At 45.9% G+C, this 11,382-nt stretch overlaps 1 protein-coding gene across 1 annotated transcript in view; it reads right to left on the bottom strand.

Annotated features, from left to right (window-relative positions):
* Positions 1 to 442: 442 nt before the first annotated feature.
* niban1a (niban apoptosis regulator 1a) overlaps positions 443 to 11,382 on the bottom strand; it is a 24,271-nt gene continuing 13,331 nt past the window's right edge. The window contains exons 3-14 of the mRNA XM_070909004.1: positions 11,321 to 11,382; positions 11,062 to 11,176; positions 9,433 to 9,597; positions 8,489 to 8,604; positions 6,189 to 6,293; positions 5,883 to 6,045; positions 5,442 to 5,626; positions 5,057 to 5,203; positions 4,590 to 4,700; positions 4,032 to 4,139; positions 3,669 to 3,780; positions 443 to 3,570 (exon numbers count right to left, since the gene is read on the bottom strand). The exon at positions 11,321 to 11,382 is cut by the window's right edge and continues 67 nt beyond it. Coding sequence (XP_070765105.1) covers positions 2,282 to 3,570; positions 3,669 to 3,780; positions 4,032 to 4,139; positions 4,590 to 4,700; positions 5,057 to 5,203; positions 5,442 to 5,626; positions 5,883 to 6,045; positions 6,189 to 6,293; positions 8,489 to 8,604; positions 9,433 to 9,597; positions 11,062 to 11,176; positions 11,321 to 11,382 — 2,678 coding nt within the window. The 3' untranslated portion in view covers positions 443 to 2,281. The remainder of the gene's footprint in view (positions 3,571 to 3,668; positions 3,781 to 4,031; positions 4,140 to 4,589; positions 4,701 to 5,056; positions 5,204 to 5,441; positions 5,627 to 5,882; positions 6,046 to 6,188; positions 6,294 to 8,488; positions 8,605 to 9,432; positions 9,598 to 11,061; positions 11,177 to 11,320) is intronic.

Genomic DNA, 11,382 nt, shown 5'->3' with positions numbered 1-11,382 from the left:
CACACACACACACACACACACTTCGTGTCACTGCAGTAGACTGTATAAAATCCAGGCGCTACATTAACATGTCATTTATCTTTATTTCTGTGAATGTAATTTAAAACGAAATGTTAACAGCCTTCATTGTCTTATCTTGACAAATGTGTTTTAAATATGAACAAATGTTAAAGAATCTGCTGCCTTTTTTTTGTATTATTCTTGATCTTGTCCTTGATGTGCCTGCAGCGCTGCTCGACTGCTGAAATATGAGATTTCTTTTTTTTGTGGTGCAATATATCAAATAAATGGAAGGAATATTATTGTAGTCAAACTGTATTTAGTATTTAATATTTAATCTCCCACAGATGTTGGATTGCTTTCAGGTTTTTGATATTTCTCAGTGCAGTGCGTCTGTGATTGGTTAAAAAACGTTGTGGACCATAAATAAATAATCAAAGCATCGTGCTGTATTTGTTTTATTGGCAAACAAAAGCATTTATTGTTTGTGTTGTTTTCCAAACAGTCAAACCAGAGTGGGGACTTCACACAGACACGGTCTGAGGGCATGTTTGTTTATAGACTCTTAGTTTATTATTCATGTTTCCACACAATGTTTCCATTAACCAACACTCATCTGGTGGACAGTTCACGGTCAAATGTTCCTCACTCTCCATGTTTCTATGAGATGCTCTACACAGGTGAAAGGCACTTGGTGGAGTTGATGCTCAAGCTCAGGTGTTCAGACCTGGACCAGTCTCTACGGCGACCGCATCCACATGAAAGAGGCTGGTTTCCTTCATCATGTGATCTAAGGCAACATGGAGGTACTGTAAAGGCACTCTGATGAGCTACTTCTTCACTTTGCTTCTGAAGTTAAGAAAAATCCTTCGGTGGGTCAAAAAATGTAAATCACATACATGCAGACACCACAGCTGTAGTGTGAAGTATCTGTTATCACTGATGATTTCAAAATGAATTAAAATTATTAGTTTGACATTTTGGGATTTTGTTTCTGAGAGTGAGGTGAATCTCATGTCTGTTCAGTACAGAGCTGGAGTCAGGATGTGGTTAGCCTAGCTTAGCATAAAGACTGGAAGCAGGGGGAAACAGCTAGCCTGGTTCAGTCTTACTGTTAAAGTAAAAAAAAAGCTCACTGTTGAACGCAGCTTGTTTGTTTAATCTGTACACAAACATCTCTTGATGAACAACAGTGTATCTGTAACAACTAGTGTGGAAAGTAACTAAGTACATTTACTCAAGTACTGTACTGAAGTATAATTCTGAGAATTGTACTTTCCTAGTATTTCCATTGTCTACTACTTCATACTTCTACTTACCTTATCTACCATATTTCAGATGGAAATATTGTACTTTTTACTGCACTACATTCATCTGACAGCTGGTAAAAACATATGATCACTTTATAAAATATGATGCATTGCAATAGATTGAGATGGAAGCAGCATGATAATGTTTTTACAGTGTTACCTGAACCCTATACTTATATGTTAATGCATCAGTAACAATATTCCAGTTAAATATATGTGATGTCACACTGAATAGAAAAACTTTTACCTTTGATTCTTGAAGTACATTAGGCTGCTGATACATGTATACTTTTACTAAAGTCACATTTTTAATACTTCTTTCACTACCGGTAACAACACTACATCTGTCTGTTCACCAAGAAACAGTTCACAACTTTCTCTGTTTGTGTACAGATTAAAGAAACAAGGTAAAACATGTTGACCGGCGAGCTTCAGGGCTGTTCTCTAGGTGTAACAGAGCCAGGCTAGCCGTTTCCCCCTGCTTCCACTCTTTATGCTAAGCTAGGCTAACCACATTGGAGTCCATCTTCACATCCCGCTCTCAGAAAGAAAGCTGTCACAGCATAATGACATATCCAGAAATGTCTTCACAATCTTCACAACATTGTTCTAAATCTTTATTTTCTAAAACAATTTGGTGCTAAAATAATTGAACAAAAGAAAAGTCACTGAATGAAACAGACCCATTTGTTTTATACACCTGACACAGCTGATATATTGATTTGTATAAATAATTTACCATAATTTCATGCATATGTGTTTTAAAACGTTCATGGAAGCTTTGAATGTTTCTCTGGAGTCTTCTTCTGAAAATGTCCTTCCTCCAGGACAGCTTGAGGCGGTGCAGACGGGCAGTTTGGTTCTGGTGATGATCCGGTTCCCTTCAGCAGACCACAGAGAACATCCTCAAGTTATCTTGTCCCTCGTCTTGCTGAAGGAACAGTAATGCTGCTGTGATTGGTCACGATGCTTCATTCCTCTTTTGGAAGTCCACTGGGGTAACGCTGCACCAGCTCCTCCACCTCGATCACTTCCACCACCAGGTCACGGATCTCCTTGATGCTGTCCAGGGGCGGGGCTTCAGGGCTGGACGGGGTCTCCTCTTTGGTCTCAGTTGTAGCATCTGCCGCCTCCACCGATGGCTCCACGCTGACGCTCGCACCTGCCTCGATGCCCCCGCCTGCGCTGACGTCGGCGCTCACAGCTCCTGTCTGGGCCCGAGGAGACGGCTCGTCGCTCTGGGTTTTGTCCTCAGTGGGATCGTCTGAGCTCACAGGTGATCTGCTGAGTTTAGCCTCGTCCTCCAAGATGTCAGAGGTCGTCGAGACTTCGTCCTCGCTGCTCTGTGTCACTTTGGCGTCCTCCGTGGACTCCACATCTGACGGAGCTGACTCACTTCCTACTGACACGTCCAGAGAATTAGGGTCTGAGACTGGTTCTGCTACCTGTCGCTGCAGGTCCGGGCTGCCATCTGCAGGTGTGAGTACAGGTGTTTGACCACTAGAGGGAGCCTCTAACTTGATTTCTGAGCTTCCACAGTGTGTCTGTTCCTCACTGCCGGCTACAGTTTGGGAACCAGCACCTTCTGCTGAAGTGTTTACTGGTTCATGTGTGGGATCAGGACTTGGTTCAGGAGCTTCTGTCTGTGCTGTTTCTACAACAGTGGGGATTTCTGACAAAGTGACTTCTGCTTCTTTTGGAGGGTCTGTGCTCTGCGTCTGAGGCTCAGCGGCCGTCTCACCCGCTTCTGTTTTGACAGAAATCACCTCCTCTTGGATCACAGTCTCTGGAGCTGCTTCTGCGGTTACTTCCTGTGTCTCACTCTGGTTGGTTGTATCTGTTAAAGCTGGAGTCTCAGGTGCAACAGGTGCGCCTACTTCTGCCTTCACAGTTTGGACGATGGATGGATCTTTGGGTGCCTCCTGACCGACTGCGACACTCTGCGCTGCCTCTTTTTGTCCAACCTTCCCCAGCGGTGTCTCTATGACGGTCGCGTCCGCTGAAGCTTCGCTCTGCAGCACGCCGTTCTCCCGCTCCTGCTGCTCCTCCTTCTGGGGGCTGGACGACAGGCCGTTGACCGCAAGAGGAGACGAGGACTGGGGCTCACGGGAGGTTTTAGTGGGGGAGGCGAGCGCCATGGCGGGGCTGCTCGGAGTGGAGACGCCCGGGGAGGAGAGGCTGGAGCGGCTGGACTGACTGAGCAGGTCTCTGCTGTCTGTGAACAGGTTGTACTTCTTCAGGCTCGCCGCCTCCTTCACCACTACAGGACGAGGAGAAAACAGGAAGGATTAGAGGGGAGGGACAATGTGTGCGTTGCCGGTTTGTCGTCATCAGTGTGACCTGTAAGGGCTACCGTACCTTTGGTGACCTCCTTGTCCAGAGTTTGCAGGAGGATGCTCTCATAAACGTTGTCAACCTGGATGAAGTTGGAGTGGTCGGCGTAGATGAACTGTTCAAGACCCTGAAGCTCCTGTTCAGAGAGACACACGTGGGTCAGGCTCAAGAGGTGTATGTGAATGCTGAATGAAACTGGTCTTCGTCGGACTTCCTCTCAGGCTGTGTATGACCCCAACAAGCTTCACCAATCACAGTGTGTGTTGCTTAATAGGGCAGCAAACCCCCCCTCAGGCTTGAAGCACAGCACGACACAGTTACCCATGAAAGCCACCCAGCACGACAGTTGGAGGACGCAGCTCTGAGAGATTTTAGTCAGTAACTCACAGTTTTGCAGGTGGGGGCCAGGTTCTTCTTGATGAAGGGCAGAGTGATGGACACCAGAGCCTCCCTGGAGATCCTCTTCCTCACTGTGCTGCTGTCATAATCATATTGCTGCAGGACACAGAGGTATTAACTGTGTTAGAAGATGGCAGTAATGAGATAGTATCTATCTTAATGTGCTGAATAATTATGAGATACTGAGTCATTATAAGAAACTCTTTCATATATATTTTCAGAATAATGAGATAGTATCTCATATTAATAAAAAGGTGTTTCACATTATGAGAAGGTTCCTCATATTTGAGTCTCTCATAATGACTTAGTATCTAATAATTAGGAGAAATGTCCTAATTATGAGAGAAACAATCATATTCTGTTATATATGAAATATAAATACTCATAAATATGAACTTGTCATAATTATGAGGGAATGTGGATTTCTTTCTTCATAATTCAGTGAAAGTCAGACTGATCTCTTTTATCAAAGTTGGAGCATTTGTCTCATTGTTGGCACTTTCTAACTGCATTTAAACGGATGGACGGTGGTTGTGGCGGTCCGACCTTCAGCACTCTGTGTTTGGCCTTGTCGGTGGCGGAGCTGGGGTTGTCCGGGTTGTCCTGGACGGCTTTGCGGAGCAGCTGCTCGAACGTGTACGCTGCATTCTCCATCAGCTGAAACAAACGCACGGGATGAGTTCAGACAGACGCTTAACGCCCCAAATACCGAGCGGAAATAAGCATCGTGTCAACAGCTGGGAGTCCCATCAGTGAGAAATATCATCAGCAGCCCACTGATTCATCATGTGTTCACACAGCTGAGTCTTTCATTCTTTCAACACTGAACCGCTGAGTCGTTTACGATCACGAGAGTCAGAAATGTTGGCTGATAACATGACTCAGGCAGAAAAATCCCTCTGCCCACTCAGTCTGAGCTGTGTGTGAGTGTGTGTGTGTGTGTGTGTGTGTGTGTGTGTGTGTGTGTGTGTGTGTGTGTGTGTGAGTGTGTGAGTGTGTGTGTGTGTGTGTACCTGCTGCAGGTCGATCTGAGCGCTGTGAATCACTTCTGTGATGTTTGAGAAGCCAAATCTCTCCTGCAGGTGCTGCAGTTTCTCCTGCAGAGAGCCGATCTTCTGGTAGCAGCTCAGCAGGTCTGGTCTGGCCATGTCAGCTAGAGCCTGACAGACAGAGACAAACAAATGTGTTCCTAAAAAGATTATCATGTTCACATTAATGTCAAGCTAACAGGAACTGCAGTCAGACGGACGCTGTAGAGTTACAGGTTTACCTGGTGACGGGTGTTCATATTTATAATAAATGAGGACACACTCCTGAGACAAACTGTAACTCATGCAGCAAATAGAAAAACTAGGTCTTTTATTTCAGTTCATTTGAGGATATTTATTATTAACAAACCTTTTTCAGCTCGTTGTCTCCGACCAGCAGGACGTCCTGGCACACCTGGTCCATCATGTTTTCACTCAGCTGCCGTCCCTCCTGGAAACCCGAGCTGATGGGCTGCATCAGTTCCTCCAGGACGGAGCCCAGGTACGGCTGGACGGACTCGGAGCACAGCTTCTCTGCTGGCTCCGACACTTCGGCTGGAGAAAGAGATCGAGTGTTTATTCTCAGCTGAAGCCTGAAGCCTTGCTGCCTGAAGAGAGGAGGTCCCTGCAGGTCTTTGTCTGCGTGATCCCCCCCCCCCTCTGTTACCTTCTGCTGCTCCTCAGCTCCTTCCACCCACAGCCAGTTTCATTGACATTCACCACAGAGGAATGCAGAGTTTGACAGCGGTGAGTATCAGTCGGCCTCTGAACGCGCCGAGCGACGAGGCCAACCGAAGTATAAGAACGTTACCTCGGACTTTTTCCTCCAGCTGCCGTCTGGAGTTGAGGATCTGGTCCATGTCGGAGTGGATCAGCACCTCCTGCTGCCGGACCGACGTTCGGCATTCCTCCTTCAGCGCTGAAAGTCCCTCCAACAGATGCTCCTGGATCAGGATGTACGCCGCCTCCACCGTCTGGGAACAAACAGCTCTCCGTCAAATACAATACAACAGACATTTACACGGGGTTTAAGATGCTCTCCATGTGCCAGTTTGCAAATAAAAACTGTTTGATGGAAGCACCTTCAGTTATAGAGAAATGAAAGTAGGCGACTCACAGCAAACCAGACTCTCTTCCTCTCCGTCTTCTTGGCTTTGAGACGAGGCAGCATGTCTTTCTGGAGAGACGGCAGCAGCTGCTCCATCACCAGGTTGGCCATCACCTGCAAACACAAACAGGACTGAAGTTACTGTTTTCACTCGTATCTCCGGTTACCAAACCCCCACGTGGTGTCCTGTTTTGTGTGAGGGCCAGATGTTAGACCACATTCAGGCCCCCAAGTCAGTTTGGTTAGAAAGGTACGTATTTGATTAATAAAATAAAAACAGTCTTCACTGTCACTTTGTTTATGTAGTAGATCTGTAAACCTACTGCGAGTCTGTCCTCCAACCAAACAGGGAAGAGGCCACGCACACACACACACACACACACACACACTTTCTATCCAAATTACAGTTTGTCAAGTCTGACAACTTCAGTTATGATTTTACAGCTGTGTTTGTTTCTGCTGCCAACATTTCATTCATTCTTTTCATTTCTCAGCTCTGACACATGGGCGTGTGTGTGTGTGTGTGTGTGTGTGTGTGTGTGTGTGTGTGTGTGTGTGTGTGTGTGTGTGTGTGTGTGTGTGTGTGTGTGTGTGTGTGTGTGTGTGTGTGTCAGACGAGAGCTATGTGCAAGAAAACTAATGCTGGTGAGAGAGTGCAAGCATGTGTACTTTTACTGCACGTGTATGAACAGCAGAAAAAACAGGAAATGTCTGACTTATGGCTAAAACTGAGTGCTGTGTGTGTTAAAGTGTGTGTGTTAAAGTGTGTGTGTGTGTGTGTGTGTGTGTCTTCCTGCAGTCACACTTCCTTTCACCTCCAACTCATTTTGAACAAACACAATGTGAGTGAACGGCGACACAATGGAGCGTCTCTGCAGTGGCCATGTGGGAGGATTCCCGCCCTGCTTTGAAGGGAGCAGAGAGGAAACCAGCAGGAAGCGGAACATGGAGGAGGAAGAGAGGGCGAGGAGGGCAGAGCTCATGTTCTCTCACCCAACAAGCTCACAGTGTTTCTCTGCATACTGTCGGAGCCCAAGATTAAAGCAAACAGAGTGGGGGGGGGGGGGGGGGGGCTCTGATTCGTCCACGCCCTGCATCGTTCCATCATGCAAATACGGTGTGCCGTCTGTAGAGAGGACAGCGGGGGCTGCACGCTCTGCTTCCAGCAGTGTTCAGGTCCGCCAGCTGATCCACATGCATATTCTTTTTGTCAGATTAATAATAATCATTCTATTGATGGATCAAACTTGTGACGTGGCAACCTGCACTACAGCCAGAGACTGCGCGGATGGATACACTGTTCAGCAAGAAATAGTTCCGGCACGTAACTCCGCCTAAAACCACATGAGATACAACGTGTTGATCAGTGAGCTTTACAGCTGGAAGTCTGGATGAGCCAGGCTAGCTGTTTCCCCCTGTTTCCACTCTTTATGCTAAGCTAGGCTAACCATGTCCTGACTCCGGCTCTGTATTAAACACGCAGACATGAGATTGAGATTTCATCTTGAATCTCATCTCGTTTCAACTATTCCTTTAAGAAGATACAACTATAAACCCACAGACAGGATCTCTGTTACATAAAAGATTTTTAAAAAAGACAGAAAAGGAGCTTTTGTCTTTTCCGTCTTTATGTTTTCCTCTCTGCAGTTCAGGTCTCGTTCCACTCGCTGAGGAAACTCGTCTGTCAGACAGATAAACTTGATCTGGAGACGACCGAAGAACTCATGAAGCAGATGTTCACAACACGTGTGTTGAAGTGATGACGATGGTGTGCTCCTCTGTCTGTAGTGGGAAAATACAGCACATTCCTTTTCTACCCTGAAGAGTTCATTTATGGTCGCAGACATTTGTCTTTGTGCCCTTTGATCCTAGTAAAAGGACTACAGCTTTCTCAGCTGTGTGTTCTCAGATGTCTGGAATTACCTTTTATTGTGGCCTTGTTTCCTACAAGGTAACGATTGTCAAAGAGAGTGACGTATGTCGAGTGTTCACATCCTGCTGTACATGCTGTAGAAAAGCACTCTGAGGTGCAGTACGGTCAGCCGGGCAGCAGCGACTGAGTCTGCTGCAGGACTGGTTCACACACAGGTAGGAGGCACAACACGTCAGGGGGGGGGGGGCAGAGACCAGAAACTCGTTTTACAGTGCGTGTTAGCTGCTGAACTAGCTGGTGAGCTAACCGCTGAGGAGTTTGATGATGAGATGAGAATATTAAACTGTTCCTTTCCACAGCTGCATCATGTGCTGTGCGTAGTTCAGGTTTAAGCGTGTCTTCTTATAAATAAACGGGTTGAGAGTTTGGGACGTACCCTGACATCACTTCCTATCAGCATGTCCCAGGCCTCGTATTTGCCTTTGTCCTGTCTGTAGAGCTGGATGGCTTTGAGGAAGGCCTGCACTTCACACGTCTTCTTCTTCAGGAAGTCTGACAGAGAGAGAGAGAGAGAGAGAGAGAAAACCACAACATACAGACCGGTTAGAAAACTGATTTGGATAAACTGAAGTCTTAACGTTTCATCGTCCCCGCGTGTGTTCACGTTGATGACGTGACATTTATCGGCTGAATGAAATGTGAGATTTCTCATTCAGCGCCGTGATTAAACGTCCCTCTCGGCTCCTCGGGGCTGGTGTGGTGAGTCTGTTGCCGTGGCAACTGTCGAAAGTGGTTTAAGCGATACTTTACAACCAGAGTCTATGCTTTTCTGTCATGATCCGTCTCTGCAGAGCTCAAAGAGTCTAACATGGATCATTGGTGTCTATTGAACTGTGAATCATTATGATACTGTCATTTTTGTTTAAATGATCATCACAATTGATTCACTTCCTGTTGATCGACTCGTCGGATTGTTTCAGCTCTCTTCCCTATTACTCAGCAGTGACCAGGATCTTGAGTCATGTGCTTTTAAACCCAGAAGAACAGGACTCAAAAACTGTGAAATACCCATGAACATCTGGTCAGGATCCTGATCTTGCTGATTTATTCTTTGATAGTTCCAGATTTCAGCCAAAATTCTGCAGATTTTTGAGATGATTTTATTTAGTAAAGTTCTGTTTGTGTTCAGACGACATGTAACATTTGAAAACGTTGTAGTATTTTGTGTTTTGTAGAAAAACAAGTTAGTAAGGTATCGTCAAACAAGTTTTGGTTCTAGTATCCCAGAATTTCAAACGACACCCAGCCCCATCTAAGATTAAGAGTCCATGTTTCAGTCTTTCAGCTCGTTTCTGTTTCTGAGGTCTGGAAGCGTCCCACCTTGGTTCTGGTGCCTGATGCAGTCTGACAGGATGGAGAGGAAGGCGGCCTGTTTGGCCTGTTGTCTGAAGCAGAAGTAGGAGTCTCTCCTGTAGGGCAGACGCAGGTAGACAGGAAACTGTCCGGGCATCCCCGACAGAGGAGGAGCGAAGTCCTCCTTCACATCTGAAACAGAGAAACAAGCGCTGTTGTAGCCACATTTCAGCGGCGGTTTGGTCTTGACTGACAGATATTAATAACGCTAATAGCAGTGGTTTCAAACTGGTCTGACCGAAGACACAAAGTAATGTCTACTTCTGTCATCACAGGTTACTCAGTTTAATGAAATATTGATTGAGATATTGCTCAGATTGTCCTGAAGAGGTTCAACTCTCTATGCTCTAAAAACAACGAATACTAGAGATAATATCGGCCACTTAATTAGCTAATGAATGAATGATCTACCCAGCCCACACTGTGAGTGCCTGCTGCTGAGGAGGGCTAGTTAACCAGGTAGGACGAGGTGTGCTGACACAGGTCTGGTCTGAAGGAGGTACATTAAGTCCTGCAGTGAGGAGAACCTGAACAGGAAACAGTCCGACACAGAGCCTGTTCAGACCTGCCCACATCTGCCCACATCTGCCCACATCTGCCCACACCTACAGAGGAAACCAGCTCTGCAGCCGGACTCTCAGCACAGTGATGAAGGAATATTCCACTGAAAACTAACACCAGTTTTCAAAGAAGTGGAACAATTCTAACTAGATTTTAGTCCAGAGACTTTAAACAGTTCAGCTACAACGTGCGCTCCGTGTGGCATATTCCCACCTGATTTTTCCATTTGAATTTTTAAATCAATCTATTAAATTGGTGTTTCGTGTATTTTTAAATATTCAGAATAAACACAGACAAATGACTTCAATCAGTAAGTCCTGCTTTGTGTGGGTGTGTGTCCTAAAGAACCTCTTTGCTCCCCCAACTCCCACCTGAGCTGCTTTTAGCTTTGTTAGAGTTTATTGTTCCAAACCGCAGCAGGAAACACTTCAAGTGTCTCTTCTCTCAGATTAAGATACACGTGTTAAACACAGATGGTGGAAAAAAGACATCTGATCAAATCGAACGTATCGAGAGAGAACAGTGAGCGCAGGTGTGCTGTGTCAGCAAAACCTGCTAAAAGTGATCCCACATTTGATTACTTATTCTGCATTATGTCACAGGGTAACATGTTTCTGTGAAACAATAGTGATGCATCAGATGTAAGAGGCTTCTGTCGGTGACAAACCTGCAACAACCAGCTGAACTAAGCACGCAGAGAGAGATCCTCCGAGCTGCACCCAAGAGCATGTTTGTGTGCAAACAGCCAAATTACAGCATTACGTAAGAAGCTCATCCTCTGCAGAGGTTACGTCTCCTATATTTATTATATTATTCTGTACTGCATCACAACATATAGGCATGTTTTTATGTGTCTATCTTCAGCATATAAACATGTCATGTAGCGTTATAATAATTATAGAATGACAGTTAGCAGACTGTATTAGCTGATCTTCTGTATTGTTTCATACGACGAGTAATGATGGCGCCTCATTTTGTTTTCCATTGTGAGTCTATTCTCAAGGCACGGTGAGATGTATGAAGTCTGTTACTCACTGGTGTCGTCAGGGAAGCACTTGTCCACCATGGCCATGTACTTCTCCTCTGTGGTCAGAACGGCGCCCCCTGTAGGCAGCAGCTTCTGGCGTGGAGGAAATCCTTTAACAAAGGTCTGACGAACAGACGAGAGGGTGAGAGGACGGCAACGAAAAAGAGACGAAACTGTCCTTTTGTGTGGGAGGGTAGATTATACGTGTGTGTGTGTGTGTGTGTGCATAAAACCAGTGTGACCAGTCGGCCTCTCGGTCACTCTCACCTCCAGGCTGTCGTGACACTCCAGGCAGTAGTTGGCTCTCACCACGACGTACCTCTCCCTCC

This window comes from Enoplosus armatus, chromosome 7 (genome assembly GCF_043641665.1).
Source record: "Enoplosus armatus isolate fEnoArm2 chromosome 7, fEnoArm2.hap1, whole genome shotgun sequence".
NCBI classification, from domain to species: Eukaryota; Metazoa; Chordata; class Actinopteri; order Centrarchiformes; family Enoplosidae; genus Enoplosus; species Enoplosus armatus.
Note: the sequence above shows the minus strand (reverse complement) of the source record. Positions and strands in the feature narration are given on the sequence as shown.